A 21,715-nucleotide genomic window follows, 5' to 3' on the forward strand; every position below is an offset into this window, starting at 1 on the left:
ATTTAAAATACTGAATGAATTCGAATTTCTTAAATTTGAAAAAGCAGTTTCGTTTGTCATAAAGCTAGCGGTCAATGCTTGTGAATAATAAATCAGTATCCGGTCTGTTAGGTTCAAATTTTCATTTATATATATATATATATATATATATATATATATATATATATATATATATATATATATATATATATATATATAAAAACTTTTAAACTTTTATATTAACTATAATACACATAAATCTTTTATATTAGTTTTATTTTTCTTTTTCTGAGGTTATAGGTTTTAGTATTATTAGTTGTTTCTGCTTTTTCTAGTTCAGATTTTGTTTTTTCCAACACTCTCGGCTTGTTTAGGGTTGAAATCTTGTCATTGAGGAGATAATTTTGTAATTCTGATTTATATGTTTTTCTTTCGGATAGTACGGTACGATGTGATATTGTGGATGGTTATGTTTTCTTTATTGTTGTCCTTCAATATGTATGTCGTTTCTGTGGGTTTGTCTATTATCAGATATGGTCCTGTTTTTAATGGTAATAGCTTTTTTGAAACTCCAACTTGTTGATTTGTTAGAAGTACAAATGTATTTTTGTCCAATGGTTTTGCCATTCGGAATCTGATATTCAGTTCCTCTGTTAACTTTTCTCTGTTTTGGAGGATTTTTTTTATTGTCTGGTATGTTTCATTGTAGTGCTTCTCTTAGTCAAGAAACCATTTTGCGTATGTTCCTCTTTGCAGTTTTGCAATTTTTGGATGACTAAATTGTTTTTCTAAGTGAGTGTGTGTTGGTTGGGTATTGCATGCGCTTGTATCTGTTGGTTTGCAACTTCCAATTCCATCGGTTGTTGTCCCAAGTTTTAATTTTGTCGGTTTTCTTGGTTTTTGGTTAAAAACCACTTTGTAAGGTGAAATTCCGAGTCTTGTTTGATATTGTGTATTATATGCGTAAGGAAAGAATTTTGCTTTTCTTGACCAATTGTTGTATTTTTCATTCAATAATGTTCTAATAAATTGTCCAATAATTCAATTTTTCCTTCTACTAGTCCATTCGTCCAAGGTGCATAGGTTGTACTTGGTTTGAATTTGATTTGGAAATAATTACATAGGTGGGTTAATTCGGTATTAATGAATTCTGATCCGTTATCTGATCTAATTTCCTCGGGTAATCCGAATTTCTTGAACCAGTGTTCAAATAATGCGCTGAATGCATAAGGTGCATTGTTCTGTGGTGCACACATTATCGTTACGTAATGTGAAAATGCATCAACTATCACGAAGATATAGTTATTTCTTTCAGATGTTGGATTGATTGGTCCTTTTGCGTCTATCATTATCATTTCGTTAAAATAAGTTAAAGTTGTTGCTAATTGTCCTTGTTTGCTTTTGGTTTTTGTGTTGGCAAGCACTTTATTTGTTTGGCATTGAATGCAATCTGCTATTAGTATTTCGATCCAAGTGTTAATATTTGGAAAGTAGTAGTTTTCCATTATATTCCGTTTTGATTTTTCGAGGCCTGTATGAACTAAAAGGTGAACGCAGTGGTTTTCATGGAATGCACTAAGTAATAGTGTCAACGGTAAACAGATTCGTCTTATTGACTTTTTGAGAATGATTTATAATGATTTTTATAATTCCAGTTTTTTCATCAATAATAATTGATTTGAACTTTCGAAAATATTTAAATAGTCCTTTATTCCCTCTAATATCCATTGTTATTGAATGTGGTTTATTATTGTGTTTTTTCCACATTTTAACTTTGTGATGAACTGGGTCCCAGATTTGGGCTTCTTTTATTAGTTCTTACGTAATTTTCGTTTTTTCGTTATAGAAAATGTCTGTTATTTTTACATTTTCATAATTTGGTTTGCGTTGTATTTTAATATTGTTTATTTGTCTGAGGTAATCATCATCATGGTGAGTAGTGTACGGTCTCTTTTGATTTTTCTCAATTATAAGATCGTCTTTCTTCACTATTGGTAATTTCCAATTTTTAATTTTTGGTTTGTATTTAGGTACGAGATTTGTTTTTGTTTCTGTACTGTATTTTTCAAATGAAATTGGGTGGTTTCGTTTTTATCGATGTTTATTTCGAAGTAGTTTTTATGTATATTAGCTAAGGCTGGGTAACGCGTTTTGTCTGAATTTTCTTGATTCGTGTTGTAGCAAATACTATATTTGCATTCTAGGTTATTTGCAAAGGGTGTTTTTGTAAAAAAGAATTTAATATTATCGGGGATTTCTACGGTTGTATCCCTTGATTTTGTAAAATGTTCTTCGTCGATTGTTCTACTCAAGAGGTCTGGCAAGGCTAGGTTCTTACATTCTGTCCAAATGATATGTAAATTTGGGAATTTCATTAAGATTAGTTGGAATCTATATACTCTATGATTTGGTTAGTTTTTCTGTGTAAATAGGTAAATTATTGGTTTATGGTCAGTAAATAATACGATTGGGTGGTTTGAACCTGTTAACAAAAACTCATATTCTGTTAGAGCAAAGGTTATTGCTGAGCACTCTCTGATTAGTGTTGAGAGTCGCATTTCTATCGGTGTGAAGAGTCTCGAGTTTGCTGAAATTAATCTCATTTTTTTGGTAGGATGTTGTTGCAACAGTGCTGCTCCAATGCCTGTGTTTGAGGCGTCTGTTAAGATATAGAATGGTTTCGTTGTATCTGGCATTGTTTTTTCCAGATTATGTTTTATTGTTCGTTTCATTTCGTCGAAAATCTTTTGGTGTTCTTTTGTCCATTTGAAATCAATTTCTTTGTGTAATAAGTTATACAGTGGTTGTAATGTTGGTTGCATGCCATAGACATATTTTGCCAAAAAATTAATGGTTCCGAGGTAGCGTTGTAATGCTCTCATACAAGTTGGTGGTTCTAGTTTTTGAAAGCCATCTATTCTAGATGTAAGTGGTTTTACTTTCTTGTCTTCTATGATATGACCAAGAAATTTAACTTTTTTCAACATGAAGTATGTTTTGTCTGGTGCTGCTTTAAGGTTTTCGTTTAGCAATATTTTATGGTATTCTAATGTCTCATACATTTGGTCATATGAGTTAGTCTGTATAAAGATATCGTCAACGTAGGTTATCACGGTTCCTTTTCGTATCAGTGGATAAAGGACATGGGTTAAGATCGAAGCAAAAGCTGCTGGTCCAATTGACATTCCGTAGAATGGTCGATTGAAGCAATATTATTCATTGCCTATTGTAAAATGAGTATCTCATTGACTGTTCGTCAAGTGGTATTTGGTTATACGCACTATTTAGATCTGCTGTTGTAAATATTGTTCCATTTATTCTTGTCAAGGCTACATCAACTGGTTCTATTGGCCAGTTACAATTTGATTCGTCTATCATGCTATTTAGTTTTCTAGCATCTAGTACTATTTTTAAAGATTCACCTTTTCGTAATATGATCACTAATTAGTGATCAGTAATTAGTGAATGTATTGCCTGTTGATAGTTGTTCCTTATTTACTGGTGCACTGATGTCATATTTTATCAAGACATCCAATAGTTTTCGGATTCTTTCTCTAAGGTGTATTGGTACTTTACTGATCCTTTGTTTTTTGAAAATAGCATCTTTTTCATAGGTAGATTTAGTATTACCTTTGATTTTTCTACATCAAACTTTGTCGTTGCATAGACTTGTTTATTTGAGAATGATTGTTACTACTTTTTCAAATTGTTCTTGTGTTAAATGTGAATGTTGAAAGTCGAACAATTGTATAAATTCTTTTTCTGTTTTAGTATATTCGTTAAGGTTAAACTTACACTTGAAGTTAGATTTTCTTTCAAATGTAGCAACTTTTTCAATTGTTTCAGTTTCCTGTATGTTCAAAATTTTGTTTATATCGTTTTCATTTTCATAGGTTAGATGATATAATGCCGAGAAGAGGTCTATCGAGTTCATTTGGTACATTTCTTTGTTATGTTTTTTGAATGTTATATTTGAATGTTATATATGAAACCAATTAATCGGTTATTTATGGTTATTCTGTCTATTTTTATTTATTAAGAATATATCGACAAAATGTCCTTTTTCTAATGACAGGTCTTTGACAGGCAAATGACATGTTTCGGTATTTGCGTATTGGTTCAAAGTAATGAAGTGATCCGTATATCAATTTTCCATTAGATTTTTCCATTCGTGGGAATATAGGTATTGGGAAGGTAATACATTTATGTTCGTTATTTTCGAAATATATTGGCTCTTTATTGTAGATCGGATAGAATCGTGAATACTTTGGGTATCCTTTCGTACTACTCATAAAAAATGTAATGTCATTATCCCTAATTGTATTGGTGTTGATGGTTAACTTGTTTATATTCACATTTATTGTTTCTATATATTCTTTGAAGAAGGGAGTTCCGAGAATATTATGGTTACATTGTGTTACATAGAAGTAGATAGTGAAAGTTTGTTGAGGTTTACTTCTGCCATTGGCTACTCTTTCTGGGGTTAATTCTAGTTTTACTGTTCCAATTCTCTCTATAGTTGTATTGTTTGCTGCTGATAGTATTTCGTTGGCTTTCTCTAGGTTTATTTCTGGGTTATTGTATTTTATTTCATTCCAGGTATCTTCATTTAATAGGTTTAATGTTGCTCCTGAATCTAAGAGAAATTCTATCTCAAGTATTGGTTTCTGTTTTGTAAAGTTTTGTTCCAGTTTGGTACAGTGGTACATTGGCAATATCCAGGCTGGGTTGCTTTCTAATGTATTTATAATGGAATTACATGTATCTTCATTTGCGATGTAGAATTTGTCCAATATTGCTTGATCTTCGTTTGAAGATTCTGACGTGTATTCATATTCATTGATTCCCGGTGGGTCATCGTTTTGTGTTTTTGTATGAATATTATTTATTCTACTTTTATTGCGGTTATCATAATTGTTTCTATCATTGTTTCTATCTCTTGAAGGGTATCGTTTATTTTGTTCTCTGTTTGACAAACTGTTTCGGTTATCTCTGTCATAACTGTTTGTCTGACATCTGTTGTTACAGCTATTTGATCTTTGTCTATCATCAAATCTGCGATATCCATTTGATTGTTTGCTATTGTGTCTTTGTCCACTACATGTATTGTTATTATTATTTTTATTATTTTGGTTATTGTTTCTGCTGAATGGTGAATTTTGTCTCAAATTACTACGATTTGCATATCTTGAGTTTGATCTGTTATTGTATGTAATATAACTATTATTTCTGTTGTAGCTCTTATTTCTGCTTCTGCTTTAGTTATTTCTATTTTGACTGTTACCTCTATCATTGTTAGTTCTACTGTAATTTCTGGATTCTTGGTAGTTTTGGTTATCTGTACTGTTGGATCTGTTGTAGTATCCATTTCATGACTGTTGTCTATAAGGTGTTCTGCTTCTCGAGTGGTTGTAAACCGGAGATGTTGATGGTAATTGTCGTCCATTTACGTTATTTGAATTTATTTGTCTGGTTGGTAAATTTTGGTTATTTCGCATAAGTCCATAGAACGATCTTTCCTTTGGTCTAGGTGTACTTTCTCGTCTTGGTCTTTTAAAACATCTTCCCTTGTTGTCCATGGGAACTGTAAAAACTACAGAATAGTGCAAATTTTGGTCTTCCTTAAAAATTTTTTCTGTCGTATGTATTATTAATTCCGTTTAGTACATTGCAAATTGAACCTTCAAATTTTTCTAAATCATTTTGGCTGAGATCATTGATATTAGTGCATGCTTCAGACATTTGTTGTAAGTCCTTATTAATATTTGTACTTTCGTTGACTTCGTACAATCTTTTTTGGTTATTCGTTATTGTTGTCGTTAGAGCCATTTGATCTATTTTATCGACTAATGTTTTGAATGCCATTTCTGGTTCTCCGGGAGTTTGTTTATGGTTAGCATGTTTTTTCAATGCGGCGGTTTTTAATCCATTGTCTATACATCTAATGAACGTTTGATTCATGACACTACTTCTATAGTCTTCAGCATATAGTGAATACGCTGTTTTGACTAGTGTGTCGATACGTTGTAATAGTATTTTTGCTGGTAGTGATCTTAATGATTCATTTGTATGTTTTTGTAATTGTAATACTATTTTTGCTTGTTGTTTTGATTGTTCTGAGTCGAACATATCAGAAAATTCTTTACAGAACGTTTCCCAATCCAATTTGGTTTCACTTGGTAAGGTAGAATACCATTTCTGAGCTGGTCCTTGTAGTGTATGTATCATGTCCTGGTTCTATTCCACTACTAAAGATCATTCCGGCTACTATACTATTTAAGTATTCTTCAACTGTGTACGCCGGATCTGCACCGTCAAATGGTCTGTGATGGTTGTAGCTACTGAGTTCTAATTGTGGTTCTTCATTTATACTCATTGAGGTTAATTATTTATAGAATGGAAGAGGTGGTTCCGTAACTGTGGTTTCTCCTTCTGTTGGTATTGATGTAGTTCTTCTAGGTTGAAATTCTGTCTGTCTATTATTTTGTAAATTGTTGGCTTCAGTATCTCTAAATTCTCGTTGATGATTATTTTGCGTGTTGATTTCTTCTAATGTTCTGTTGAGTTTATCAAACATTGCTCCGAAAGCTTCTTCTTGTTTTCGTTTTTTTTTTCATTCATTTGTGAGAATTTATATTCTGGGTTTTCTATTAATTTGTTTGTCTGATTCGTTATTTTTTCTTTTATTTCGTCTTTCAAATCTGTATAATCTTCAGTTTTTTGTATCCAGTTTGTGTTTCTTTGTCCTTGGTTATTCGTTATTGCCTTAACTGTTTTGTATTTATTATTTGGATAGTTTATTAATCGTTCTGGGTCTTTTCTTCTTACTCTTTGGATAACTGATGGCGGTAGCCAGTTGTCTGAGTGTAATTCATTTTCCTCTGCATCTGGGAAATATGTTTTGCAATAATTTGTATTATTTTGAAATCCGAATAGGTTTTATTTTATTGGTTTATCAGGTCTTATTGTTGATTTTTGGTTTAATTGTAGACTTGTATTGGTTTGAATGTCTTTTGGAGTTGAAGTTGAAGTCCTATTAGGTCTAGCCCTATTATATAGCTTAGGCTGTCTGAGCTGATTTTTAGGATCATGTGGTGAGAAATTGTCAGGGTCCCAGAGGTTGAATAATTCGTTATTTATTTTTTGTATTTCTTCTTTTTATGTTTCTCCGAATTCTATTCTTTTTTCGTTAATATGCTCAAAATAATCTAACCAGAAAAGGAATGTAAATTCCGATACAATCTGAATTACATCCAACGTTGCTGTTTTTAATTTGTTTTTTAATTTAAAAATCTTTGTTAGCCAATTATTGAATTGTACTATGTCGTTACGTAATTTATCGTTTACTGATGTTATTTGTATTGATTTTTTGGATAGGTATTCGGCAGTATTTTTTAAATAATTTATACGTTGCACTTGGAATAGCTGTTATTTTGGTTCTATCTTGAGAATCTTCCTGCCTTTTCACGAATATTTTAAACATCTTCTCCAAGCTGCTTTCATTTTGGAAATTGTAAATTGATCTTCTATTTCCCTTTTCGTCAGTTAAGGTGAATGTATAATTTCTGTTGTATTGATCTCTATCCAAAATTATTACCGGTAGGTAATGTCATAGATGGTTTCTATTGATGTTAATTGATTGTATATTTTTCGTTTCTTTGAAGAGGTTATTCTTCAAGTTTAAGACTTCGGTATATAACCTCACGGTTTTCGTTTGTAAAAGGTATTAATGAATGAGTGGTAGTCATTGGTATTGGATGGTTGGTAGCAATTTATTTGTCGTTATGATTGATCTAAGTTCTACTAGGTAGTTAGTGTAACTAGTTTGTCGGAAATAGAAATATAATTTTTTATTTTTTGGTTGGTTCGGTTCTGGATGCGATCAACTGGTCGCACCAGATAGGACCTGTTCCGGTAGGGTTACCTTGCGAGGTTACTCTATCGAAGTCTTATGGCGTCTCAAGAATATTATATGATCTTAAGGCTTACCTGTCTAACTAAAGTTCTAGATCTCTAGACTGTTAATCTTCTATTCTTGAGCTTCAGTAGACTATGAACGGGCCCCAATGCTAAATTCTAACATATATCTCAAAGAAAAAAACAAGAGAGGAGTAGAGAGAGAGAAATATACTTTGTTGTTATACCAGGTCTGACTCTGATAGGAACCAACTAAAAGAGTGAAAGGGAAACAGTTAAACATTTAAGGAAAAGTAGTAAATAGTTTCTAGCCAATCAGAATCGAATATTTGGAGACTTTATTTATTTTCATAAATAAAGTCTTTCTCAGTTTGTTGGATATCAATCAACATTGACTCCACGCAGTATAGATTATGCACCAGAAAGTTGCGGAATGAGAAAAAGTTATGCAAATTATATGTTGAGCGGTGTTTTATGAATACAGTCAGATTGAACAGTGCGTTAATGCAGAAACAGGACAGTCCCTTCTTTGTCGATTCATAAGTAGCAACACAATGGTTTATTCTTCTGAAGCCTATAATCGTTGAGGTAATATTGATAAATATATCCATCACACGACAGTATTTCTCCATTGAGCCACCACCGCTCTTCTCTAGTTTTCTTTTCTTGGCACCCTAACAACTGTCAGACTTTGCATCGTTGCAACAATAAGTTTTGCTACAAACACAAATCATTTCGGTACATCTGTCTTCTTTAAAGAGACCTGGTTCCTGTTTATGATGCTTCTTACGTTCAAGGGAGCAAATTTTCAAAAGCACCTGCTTTAAAAGTCAGGACAGTTTTTCTCTCAAAGCTTCCCATTACCGCTTTTCAGCTGGTAAAACGAAATCATACAAATTCTCATGAGCCAGGGCTAAATAGCGAGAATCTGTATCCATCCCTAACTCCTCGAACTTGTCCACATTGCAAAACCTGCTCCGAAAGCTTCTTCTTGTTTTCGTTCTTTTTTTTTTCATTCATTTGTGAGAATTTATATTCTGGGTTATCTATTAATTTGTTTGTCTGATTCGTTATTTTTTCTTTTATTTCGTCTTTCAAATCTGTATAATCTTCAGTTTTTTGTATCCAGTTTGTGTTTCTTTGTCCTTGGTTATTCGTTATTGCCTTAACTGTTTTGTATTTATTATTTGGATAGTTTATTAATCGTTCTGGGTCTTTTCTTCTTACTCTTTGGATAACTGATGGCGGTAGCCAGTTGTCTGAGTGTAATTCATTTTCCTCTGCATCTGGGAAATATGTTTTGCAATAATTTGTATTATTTTGAAATCCGAATAGGTTTTATTTTATTGGTTTATCAGGTCTTATTGTTGATTTTTGGTTTAATTGTAGACTTGTATTGGTTTGAATGTCTTTTGGAGTTGAAGTTGAAGTCCTATTAGGTCTAGCCCTATTATATAGCTTAGGCTGTCTGAGCTGATTTTTAGGATCATGTGGTGAGAAATTGTCAGGGTCCCAGAGGTTGAATAATTCGTTATTTATTTTTTGTATTTCTTCTTTTTATGTTTCTCCGAATTCTATTCTTTTTTCGTTAATATGCTCAAAATAATCTAACCAGAAAAGGAATGTAAATTCCGATACAATCTGAATTACATCCAACGTTGCTGTTTTTAATTTGTTTTTTAATTTAAAAATCTTTGTTAGCCAATTATTGAATTGTACTATGTCGTTACGTAATTTATCGTTTACTGATGTTATTTGTATTGATTTTTTGGATAGGTATTCGGCAGTATTTTTAAAATAATTTATACGTTGCACTTGGAATAGCTGTTATTTTGGTTCTATCTTGAGAATCTTCCTGCCTTTTCACGAATATTTTAAACATCTTCTCCAAGCTGCTTTCATTTTGGAAATTGTAAATTGATCTTCTATTTCCCTTTTCGTCAGTTAAGGTGAATGTATAATTTCTGTTGTATTGATCTCTATCCAAAATTATTACCGGTAGGTAATGTCATAGATGGTTTCTATTGATGTTAATTGATTGTATATTTTTCGTTTCTTTGAAGAGGTTATTCTTCAAGTTTAAGACTTCGGTATATAACCTCACGGTTTTCGTTTGTAAAAGGTATTAATGAATGAGTGGTAGTCATTGGTATTGGATGGTTGGTAGCAATTTATTTGTCGTTATGATTGATCTAAGTTCTACTAGGTAGTTAGTGTAACTAGTTTGTCGGAAATAGAAATATAATTTTTTATTTTTTGGTTGGTTCGGTTCTGGATGCGATCAACTGGTCGCACCAGATAGGACCTGTTCCGGTAGGGTTACCTTGCGAGGTTACTCTATCGAAGTCTTATGGCGTCTCAAGAATATTATATGATCTTAAGGCTTACCTGTCTAACTAAAGTTCTAGATCTCTAGACTGTTAATCTTCTATTCTTGAGCTTCAGTAGACTATGAACGGGCCCCAATGCTAAATTCTAACATATATCTCAAAGAAAAAAACAAGAGAGGAGTAGAGAGAGAGAAATATACTTTGTTGTTATACCAGGTCTGACTCTGATAGGAACCAACTAAAAGAGTGAAAGGGAAACAGTTAAACATTTAAGGAAAAGTAGTAAATAGTTTCTAGCCAATCAGAATCGAATATTTGGAGACTTTATTTATTTTCATAAATAAAGTCTTTCTCAGTTTGTTGGATATCAATCAACATTGACTCCACGCAGTATAGATTATGCACCAGAAAGTTGCGGAATGAGAAAAAGTTATGCAAATTATATGTTGAGCGGTGTTTTATGAATACAGTCAGATTGAACAGTGCGTTAATGCAGAAACAGGACAGTCCCTTCTTTGTCGATTCATAAGTAGCAACACAATGGTTTATTCTTCTGAAGCCTATAATCGTTGAGGTAATATTGATAAATATATCCATCACACGACAGTATTTCTCCATTGAGCCACCACCGCTCTTCTCTAGTTTTCTTTTCTTGGCACCCTAACAACTGTCAGACTTTGCATCGTTGCAACAATAAGTTTTGCTACAAACACAAATCATTTCGGTACATCTGTCTTCCTTAAAGAGACCTGGTTCCTGTTTATGATGCTTCTTACGTTCAAGGGAGCAAATTTTCAAAAGCACCTGCTTTAAAAGTCAGGACAGTTTTTCTCTCAAAGCTTCCCATTACCGCTTTTCAGCTGGTAAAACGAAATCATACAAATTCTCATGAGCCAGGGCTAAATAGCGAGAATCTGTATCCATCCCTAACTCCTCGAACTTGTCCACATTGCAAAACCTGTCAAAGAAGTTATAGTAGAGCTCTAACATACGCAACTTAGTGTATTGAAGTTAAAGAATCCAATAATTAAGGGTTCACGATGCTCAAATTTTAATATTGTTAGCTCAACTTTGTAGTTCTTTTGAAACATTGTTCAATTGCTAAAACATTTGCTCGTTCATTGCGTTGTGCGTCTTCTCGTAATTTTCCAAGTACTTCGTCTGTGTGTATACGATCCGGAGATGTAAATCCTGATACTATGTTGTATCAGTTTTCTTTCAAACACCAATTTCAACCTTTTCCTAATTTCATGAAGATCGAGCTGGAGTTGAACACTTAATGTCTCCCGTTCTCCATCTCAGCCTTGTCAGGAAGAAGTTGGCTCTGCAGCAGTTCTTTTCCCATTCCCCGTGATTCTAGGCGTTCATTCAGCTTCTCACTCGATTTGGTTCCAACTTTTGTCGACGTTATTACATTCTCCTCTTGTGTTGTTGGAGAATAAAAATTAGACAATTCCTCCAAGCATACAGTACACACAGTTCTAAGCTTCCAACCTTAGGAGCATAATAGTTAGCGAGATGGCAATTTCAGTCCTTTTTTTTCCTTGTAGACAAAGAAGTGGACAATTGAGACCAAAAAAAGTCCCGTTGTCACGATTTCTGGTGCCGTGCCAATGCTTCTTTTGACTGCTAGACTTCTATCAAAATCAGGCATTAAAAAATTTTGTACACGATGAATTGAATCAAATTCGGGTGAATTGCTGAGCAACCAACTCTGAAAACAACAGTGAGAAAGAAAAATTATTTTCATGCAATTAAAGTATCCAGCTATCTCCATAAATGGAGATTATATCGCTTTGATTATAAGAATGTTGTCAAAATCAAACACTCCAATCACAGTTGGTGGTTTTGGAAATTGAAATCAGTGCATGAATCTGCTTTAACAACAAGTTAAAGACATTGAGAAAAAGTAGTCACCGATATTTGAGGAACAGGTATTCACTGTACAATTTAAAGCTATTGCCTTGGATCCTCCCAACCATACTTTCCCCAAAAATCAGCGTTTAAAATATTCTCTAGATTCTGGATTTTGTTGTGTATTTGTATCTTAATGTTAACTTTCATTTACATAAATATAGCACTGCGTAAAAGTTTGCTCATATGTAAAAAAGGTTGAGTAAAAATCATTTACAGTTTTTGGCAAAAATTTACAAGAGATAAGACGGAATTGTCGATGCCAACAAAGTTGACATTATTGATGTCGGTTCTCCATTTTTCGACAATTTTTTTGACATTTTTACGCAAAAACAGTCCCATTTAGTAAAAGATTTGATTATGCAACATTATGTATTAAAAAACCACAACGATGAGTGTATAACAAAACAATTGTTGGATTTATAGTCAGAGCTACACTTTAACAAGTACAAACTTTGTTCATATTAATATGTGTCCCAGAAAATGTGGAGTACTGCAGAAAATTTGCACAAGCGAACCGTATTCCAAATTTTGATCCAATAACAATGACTCTTCATCGAGCGTTATTTTTCAATTATTAAACAGATTGACATGCTGAGCTTAGGTAAGCTTTCGATATTAGATATAACTGAATGGGAAGAAGTTGACATAACTTACATATGATGTCAACCTGTAATAAATTTTTTCCATTTCGTTGAGCTTTGAATCAATCTTGAAAAATTCTCAAATTTGCAACTGAATTTTTGAAATATATATAAACAAAAAATATAATTGTTTTAATAAACTTATTAAATAGTGCCTGATCTGCATCGACTGACTAAATATCTTGGGCAGCCCCTGTCTACGGAGGCATTTTAGTGATCAGGTTTTGGCTAAACTTTCGCCCTGATCTGCCAAGGAGCTCACGTGAGATCAATTTTACATCGATCGACTGCATGCCAAGAATTCCTTGAATGATGGAGATGTGAGAGACTTTTGTCGGTTGTCAATTCTTCTGTTGTCCACGACGACGACAAACGTTGTATATGCTTGCAGGATTTTGACTTTCAAGTTGAGGTTTCTGCGATCGGAAATTACACACGCAATCAAAACTCTCCCAATTCCTCAAAGTTACTGACTTACGCAAAAAACTGATTTCGTTTTTTATCTTTTCTTTAAATTTGGGAAGCAATAACTGAACCCCTGCATCTTGTCTCTCAAGCACACAAGAGCAATATTTTTTGCTGAAATTCAGCAAGAACAATCACGTAAAGATGCAAAAAAATTGAAATCAGGCGTAAAAAGAGAGAAGCCATCTGGCAATTGTGCTTGCTACGATATTGTTGAAAACATTGCAAACCAAACTGATGTATCTCTTGTGGCATCTGATATTCAATATAAAGTGATTGGAAAATCACAACAATATACAAGTAATCAGTTATTGCTTCTCAAATCTAAAGAAAAGATGAAACGAAAATCAGTTTCTGCGTAAATCAGTAACATAGAGGAATATCAGAATTTTGAAAGTGAATATGTGTCACTAGACTTAACTAAAGCTGAGAGAGTACAGCAGTACAATTTCCGATTGCAGAAACGTCAACTTGCAAGTCAAAATCCTGAAAACATACAAAATTCGTCGAGGTCGTGTACAACAGGAGAATTGACTAAAGAAAACAATCTCCTCTCAAATCTCGATCTTCCTTCGTAACTTTCAGAGCTTTCTATAAATTGAGAGAAGACTGAACTTCTGGCCAGCTCTTATGCCTAGTTTCACTCGCCTTTTTTTTGTCTGACAGAAACATTGCTTGATGATTCGGTCAGTGATGATGGAACTTTCGCAAGTCACCCTTATACAGTCGTCTTGCGATCAAATCGAACGTCCGGTCATCAGGGTGGATTTCTAGTAGCAATGAGTAACACTTTCTTGGGTACTGTTAGTTGAATTTATTATTCGACGTGAGCACTTTTGTGTTCTTTTCTTAGGTAACAAGATTCATACTCTCTGCATTATACTTGCATATCTACCTCCTCAAGGATCGGTGTTTTATATCAACCCCGGTGTTACAGAAGTCAAATTTCGACGTGTTTTTGCTGATGTGGACAAATGTGACTTAAATATTGTAGACCGATTGTCCTCAGATCATTATCCTATTTTTTTAACAGATGTTGACCTAGATTACAAATAGGCAGATGGGCACACTTATATGATCAGCTCTTTCAATGAGGCTGAGTATTTGCATCTAACAATCTCACGATCGTTCGCTCAGCATCGCCGAAACTTGAATCCTGATTTTCTATCAACGTTCTATCGTAAAGAATTTCGCGCTCTCAACAAAAGTCTCAATAGAAAACGCAGCAAGCGGTTTGAAGCTCCATTTTTATTCATCGTGGACAATGCATTGTTTAAATTAACTAAATACAGCCCGCGAACAACAAAACAATGCAGTTGAATGCCTCGAAAAGGAGCTGATGATTCTTATTGACATGGACAAGCAAGTCCTGTTGAACAGTGTACAGAAGTTCAATACAAATGAAGCGTTTGCTTTTTTTGAGAAGTTTAAATGGCAGGAGTTGCTTCCCTAAACAAATGTTCTAAAAGAACGAGGAGTCTTCTGAAGGCTCAGTAAAAGCTAATCTGTTCTGTAAACAAAACTTTACATTCAGTTTTTCGAACTAAGACTGAAATAGGGTTAACTGACTTTGTCTGAGGCAATGAGATCAAATTACCTGATGTTCATTTCAGCCTTGATGAAGTTCAAAAATATCTTTTAAGTGTCCCAAGTAGCTCGATTCCTGCATTTGATGGCATACCGCGACTGTATTAAGTAAAGCAGCTCCTACATTAGCACCATTCACCCATCTTGTTTCCACATCTTTTATTAATTCGCAAATTTGACCTCAGCTTTGGAAAAGTGCTTATGATACCCTTGTTAACAAAAAGGACATTGAGCGGACGTTGAAAATTATCGCCCATTTTCAATTCTCCCGATGTTCTCGGTAAATATAATGAAAATTCTATTTCTGTTTATAAGTCTGAAGATCAAAGATAGGCCAAATCCTAGACAATATGATTTCGAGCAAAACATTCAACAGCTACGCAATTGCTCACATTTCTGCATAAGTTATATCTGAAGTTGTTGTCTGAAGTGAGGTTGTTGTCTATTTAGATTTCAGCTAAACTTTTGACTCTGTGGATCAGTCAACGTTGTTTTCAAAAATTATTGATTTTGGCTTTGACAAAGATTTTGTGAAACAATGTGTTAAATTAGACGACAATGTGTTAAATTAGATGGTTTTCTTTCAAGCGACTTGTGAATCGGGGGGGGGGGGGGTCAAGTGATGGGAGGTAAGAGTTGTGGGAGCTGCACGAAAGGGGTTTCAAATCACCGGGTTGGCTTAGAGTGAAGGCGGTCATGGGTTATCTAAGTGGGGGGGGGGGGGGGTGACTGAGGGGGTGGGGGGTGACATGACAGAGGTGACGTGTCAAACTTTTCAGATCCGCTTCACACCTTGAAATTTTCTCCTCAAAACAGTTTTGGTGAATCGCATACTTGGAGGAGAATAGCTTTTTGTGAACCGGGGTAACATAAGCACATTTCCAATTCTCAGGTCAAATAGCTGCTCGCCCACTTAATGCCCTCCGAGTGTTACTGTTCTATCTCGTTTTTGAAGCCGAAAAGTCAAATGGGTTAGACAAAAAATTGGTCATGCGAAAAATTGCACAAAAAAAGACAACAGGACTAATATAACTGCTACAAACTCCTTTTGAGAGCAATTAATCACCATTCTTTCTCTCTCGCTCACATACTCACTCTGTCACTCTTTCTCTTTCCCTCTTACACTCTCTTTCTCTCACTCACTCATTCTCATCTTTTGATCAACAAAAGAAAATCACAGTTTTTGCAAGTGCGGCCATGACTTTTACGTCCTGTTTCAGAAATACTGGACCGATTAAAAAACCTTTTATGAGCAATTAATCACCACTCTCTTTCTCCCTCACACATACTCACTCTCTCACTCTTTCTCTCTCCCCCTCTCTCTCTCTCTCTGTCTCTGTCTCTGTCTCTCAATCACTCACCCACTCTCTCTCCCTCTCTCTCTCACTCACTCTCACTATTCCTCTCTCGCTGGCTCTCTCTCTCGCTCTCTCTCACTCTCTTTCTCTTCTCTCCTTTCCATTTGTTCAACAAAAGAAAATCAGTTTTTGCACTTGCGGCCATTGACTTTTACGTCCTGTTTCAGAACTACTGGACCGATCAAAAAACAGATCAACATAACTCTTCAAGTCGTAAAAAGACAGCGCCCCGATACAATTCAAATTCTTTGAATTGTAAAAACCACGAGAACCGCAATATAGCTATGCTCAGCTTTCAGCTATAAAGAAGAATCAATGATTCTATCAAATTTTCTGAAATCGTTAAACCTGTTGCCACTAATTTGTAATTATGCGATTCACTCATGACTTTAGTTCACAGGTACAAATAAATTAGGCCTGGCTTGTCCAAAACTCTCCAGCAAAAATAAGGAAAACAATCAGGCGAGACAAATTGAAAGAGGTGGATAACTGGTATGGAAAAAACCGTTGGGATGACTAAGAAATGGACGGGTGACTAATATAATTGCTACAAACTTCTTTTGTGAGCAAATAATAACCACTCTTTCTCTCTCACACATAGTCTCTCACTTTCTCTCTCTCTCTCTCTCTCTCTCTCTCTCTCTCTGTGTCTGTCTCTCAACCACTCACCCACTCACTCTCTCTCTCCCTCTCTCTCTCTCACTCTCACTATTCCTCTCTCGCTCGCTCGCTCGCTCTCTCTCTCTCGCTCTCTCTCTCTCTCTCTCTCTCTCTCTCTCTCTCTCTCTTTCTCTTCTCTCCTCTCCATTTGTTCAACAAAAGAAAATCACAGTTTTTACACGTGCGGCCATTGACTTTTACGTCCTGTTTCAGAACTACTGGACCGATCAAAAAACAGATCAACATAACTCTTCAAGTCGTAAAAAGACAGCGGCCCGATACAATTCAAATTCTTTGAATTGTAAAAACCAAGAGAACCGCAATATAGCTATGCTCAGCCTACAGCTATAAACATACCCCGCAGACTGCCGGAAAAAAAGCCGCCGTTGATTCCAATAAGCATGATTGGGATTGAAAGAATAGAAGATTGAAAAAAAAAATTTTACAAAAACATTTTTTAAGTCCGATGTATTTTGATGGCATTTTGTAGTTGAACATACTTCTGTTTCATAGAGAGAGGCTACAGGGGCTACTATCAATACCAATAAGCATTAGAGATGGTAAGACAATTCACGCAAAATGTTGAAAAAGGGGCAAAATGAGGTAAAGCGAAACATTGTTCGACGAAGTAAACAAAATAGCAGGACAAGTCCTGATGTACAATTCAAAGAATTTTCATTGACTAAACAAAAAAACTAGACCTAGAACGGACTATGAGTGAATTGGGAAAGCCATATTCAAAAACATTAGATAAAAAAAACAAAAAAAAGAAAATCAGTGTCAAAATGCCGCATGTCAACAAAAAAAGCACTAGCCGAAATGGAAATTTGGTTCAAACAAAAAATTAGGTCTAGAATGAACTACGAATGGATTGGGAAAGCCATTTAGCAAAAAAATCTGATCCAAAAAGTAAAAAAACAGTAAAAATTAAAGTGAAATAGCCACATGTTAACAAAAAACCACTATCGAGAAAGCGAATTTTTGTTCAAACACCGTTTTCTCACTACTTTAAATTAGAGCGGAAAAAGTTCACGCCGCAAAACCACTCGCTTTTTCGCTCCACTTCCTGTTTCGGCGTGACCAAAATCACTACTCCAATTTGACTTCAAAAATCATGAAAATGTGTGAACAGATCTTAAAAAAAAGACAGCGCCCCAATACAATTCAAATTCTTTGAATTGTAAAAAAATAGGAGCGCTATAATAGCCGGTTGAGAAGATGTGTTGAGAAGATGTGCCGGTTGAGAAGGCGGCTATTAAAAAAGAATCAATGATTCTCATATCAAACTATCAAATTTTCTGAAATCGTTAAACCTGTTGCCACTAATTTGAAATATTGCAATTCACTCATGTGACTTTAGTTCACAGGTACTAACAAATTAGGCCTGGCTTGACCAAAACTCTCCAGCAAAAATAAGGATACAATCAGGCGAGACAAATTGAAAGAGATGGATAACTGGTATGGAAAAAAAACCTTTGGGATCACTAAGAAATGGACGGGTGCCTGGGGAGCAATGTCACTGAAGGCCAGACACTGATCATCCTCATATAGGATATCAGCTGGGACCTCCTTGCGAATGATCTTGCCAAAGATGGTGTGCCCTCCAGGGGCAGCAACCTGTGCCTTCTGTACTTCGTCACTCATTCCGCGTCTCACAAGGCGCAAACAGGTATGAGATGAAAAAGGAGGTATCCGTGTTCGATTCACACAAACAGGAGTTGATAGTCTGCAAAATTAAACGGTATACTGCTTTCTCTTTCGAGGCCGGTAAACCACGAGAGCGGTTAAGCATTAACGCGTCTCAAAAATCAGAAGTTTTATTGCGATTAACTTACAATATTGTAAGATTGCGTGTGTTATTTCTTATTGCCATTTTATTTCAGAATCATCACTTGATGATACTATTGGACACTTGAATTGTTTCAAAATATAACTTGATAGTTGTATACGTATTGTTGTATTAACCCACAAAAAAAATACGTACGTGTGCAAATTAAACGCCACGAATTCACCAATATAGAGGAACAATTGAGATTGACACACAGTATATCGTTTAACGTTCTAGTAAAACTCCTCAACATTTACCCATCTGAAAAATCGTTTTATACTTATCATTTGCTTTATTCTAGACGTTCTAGAAGTTATGCTGCTGAAACAGAACACGAATTCTTATTTGGTATAACCCAAATTAAATTCTGTTCGCGGAATTGCTCAATGAAAGCTGAAGAACGTTTAATGAACATCCTTCATTTGTTACTGAAGATAAAACTTTGCAAGGAGCAACATTACGCAGCAAAAGCCCATTTACCAACCATAAAGAACTGCTCAGGAGGGGCATCGCCATTCTTGAGAAAAAAGAAAAGGGGAGGCACATTACCCTTACTGTTGGATGATGGTGTTAAGTCCAGTCAGTTTGCTCTCAAAACGAGTCGCTATCACAGTCGTTATGATATAAGCCAAGGTCAGTTGTTCTTGGCATCGACGGAGATACGACTTTAAAACGAGAATAGCAGAGGAAAATGTACGGCTATAAGTTGTGACAGTCGAATACGCAAAAAAAGGCTAAGCAAGGAAAATGCTACACTGAAAATTGGAAAAACCGAACTTCACTTCAAAAATAAAACTCAAAAAAAAAATTTTATGTTGAAGCTAAAAAGTAAGTTCTGGAAACAACACATTTTTTATCGGCCCGTGTAAATAAACGACCTAATAACTTTTTGTCTTTTTGTACCTACTCTCCAATTTCGTACCACATCCACACCAGCACTCACCGACATAAATGAAAATAGTTGTTAATAATCTACGCGTAACCCGCTACCCTCGTTGTGGCTCCAAATAACTTGAACATATGGATCACGCATTGTAAAAACTGCAAGTCCAAACAGTAAAACAAATTGACTAGTCATTCGAATTGCTCTCAAACGACATGCGGTTCCAGTGTGGCCCCCATTAGCCGGGGAGGTTTATAATGTGACTGAAGAGGTTAAATTGATATTATCAGAGCTCATTATACACATTTCAAAGAGAGGGCACAGATCCATTTTTCGTAAAGATATTAATGACGCTGCAGCCACGAAAGCGTCAACTGCTTTCCGGATACAAATTTTGAAAGTTTATGGGTTGAGTTGAGCATACAAAAAAGAAATGCGTTTTGAATTTATCATACTGTCCCGAAAAAAACTTGTAAAGATGTTTTTGGAAAAATTGGTCCTGGGAATTGATCTTGCTATGGCTGAAGGAAAATCTGTCATACTTGCTGGAGACTACAACTTAAACTATTTTGCAAAGCGCGACAGAAGTCTGCTACAATCTGTAATTTCTCCATATGATCTTAACCCAACGAATAATGATACAGCTACAAGAATCACTAACTCTTCTTCAACACTTATCGATTATATCATAACAGACGATTACGAAACAGGCGTAGTAGCGGATACGATTTTGATAACTGATCATATTGCAAAAATCACAGTTCTTAAATCTGTGATGCTAAAATCAAAAACAACAAAGAAAAAATTTTTTGACAAAAAAACTATTCAGCCATAGCATTCCAAAAATTTATTGAAAATTCAGACTGGAGACACTTTTACGGTGCAGTGACAGGAGATATGATGTTATTAGAATTTCAAAGAATTATTGAAAGAGCATTAGCACTACATGCTCCAATTAAAGCCTGTTATATTAGAACAGATAAACGAAAATTTTTGCTTCAAGAAAAATGGCTATGTGAGGAAACAAAAAGACAGTTTTCAAGAATTAGCGATGATGAAACTAAAAACGATTTAATTCGTCAAAAAGAAAAACAACTTCTTTCAAGTTTTATGGAGTTAAACAGTAAAAAAGCCAGATGGAAATTCATTCAAGATCTTCGTAATAAAGAAAAGACTCAAGCAAGAATTCAATCTTTATTAAACAGTTTTGGCGATAAGATAACAAAGCCCATGGAAATTGAAAATCTTCTAAATTACAGATAATATAACAATGTGACAATAACATAATATGACAATAAAGTGTTTCAAGTTCCGATATATAACAACCAAGGAAACAAATGTGCTCATAGATTCATTGAATACAAGTAAACAGTCAGTCCTTTAAAAATATCAGCTTTGGCAATAAAAGATGCTAAAGCAGCGCTAGCGGAACCACTATGTTATCTCATTAATCAGTTCATTACAGAAGAAAATTTCCAGAAGATCTTAAAAAGCTTGTGTAACTCCACTCTTCAAAAAAGGGAATCCCGAAGACCCACTCAATGATAGACCTATTTCTGTCACTTCTGCTTTGTCAAAAATTTTTGAAAAGGCGTTCAGTTCACAAATCACAAGTTTCCTAGAAAGGGAGAATTTATTGTCTGCTAGTCAATTTGGTCATAGAAAACAAATTTCAACAATTGATGCTATCCTGAAATCGACAGAACAAATAAGATTAGAACTCAACAAGAAAAAAATGTTACAGGGGCGTTTTTAGATCTTTCAAAGGCTTTTGATTCTATAAACCACAAAATACTGTTACGGAGACTTGAAAATATAGGTTTTGACGAACATGCTACCAATTTAATAGAGAATTATTTGAGTGAAAGAACGCAAAGAGTTGTTCTGAATGGAATTAAATCAGATTGGATAAATTTGAAAAGAGGAGTTCCACAAGGTACTATTTTAGGACCTCTATTATTTAACATTTACGTCAACGATTTATCAAAGATTGTAGAAAAGGATTGCACGATCGTCCAGTACGCAGACGACACATTTCTTTTTACATCGGACACTGATGAAATATCGTCAAAAACAAAATTTGAACATAACATCTCAAAAATTATTGACTTTTTTGCAAAGTCCCAGTTAGTAGTGAACAAACAAAAAAC

At 34.6% G+C, this 21,715-nt stretch overlaps 1 protein-coding gene across 4 annotated transcripts in view; it reads right to left on the reverse strand.

The window, feature by feature from the left end:
- The window catches only part of LOC142336220 (adenosine 5'-monophosphoramidase HINT1-like), a 52,033-nt gene extending 33,056 nt beyond the window's left edge, over nucleotides 1-18,977 (reverse strand). Inside the window, exons 1-2 of one of the 4 annotated variants that reach the window (XM_075384891.1) lie at nucleotides 18,913-18,977; nucleotides 18,328-18,580 (exon numbers count right to left, since the gene is read on the reverse strand). In XM_075384891.1, coding sequence (XP_075241006.1) covers nucleotides 18,328-18,580; nucleotides 18,913-18,935 — 276 coding nt within the window. In that variant the 5' untranslated portion in view covers nucleotides 18,936-18,977. Of the gene's footprint in view, nucleotides 1-18,327; nucleotides 18,581-18,838 lie in introns of all 4 variants that reach the window. The other 3 variants (XM_075384893.1, XM_075384894.1, XM_075384890.1) reach the window with 3 other exon arrangements.
- Between the last annotated feature and the right edge of the window lie 2,738 nt (nucleotides 18,978-21,715).

Source organism: Convolutriloba macropyga, chromosome 3 (genome assembly GCF_964194025.1).
Source record: "Convolutriloba macropyga chromosome 3, txConMacr16.3, whole genome shotgun sequence".
Taxonomy (NCBI): domain Eukaryota; kingdom Metazoa; phylum Xenacoelomorpha; order Acoela; family Convolutidae; genus Convolutriloba; species Convolutriloba macropyga.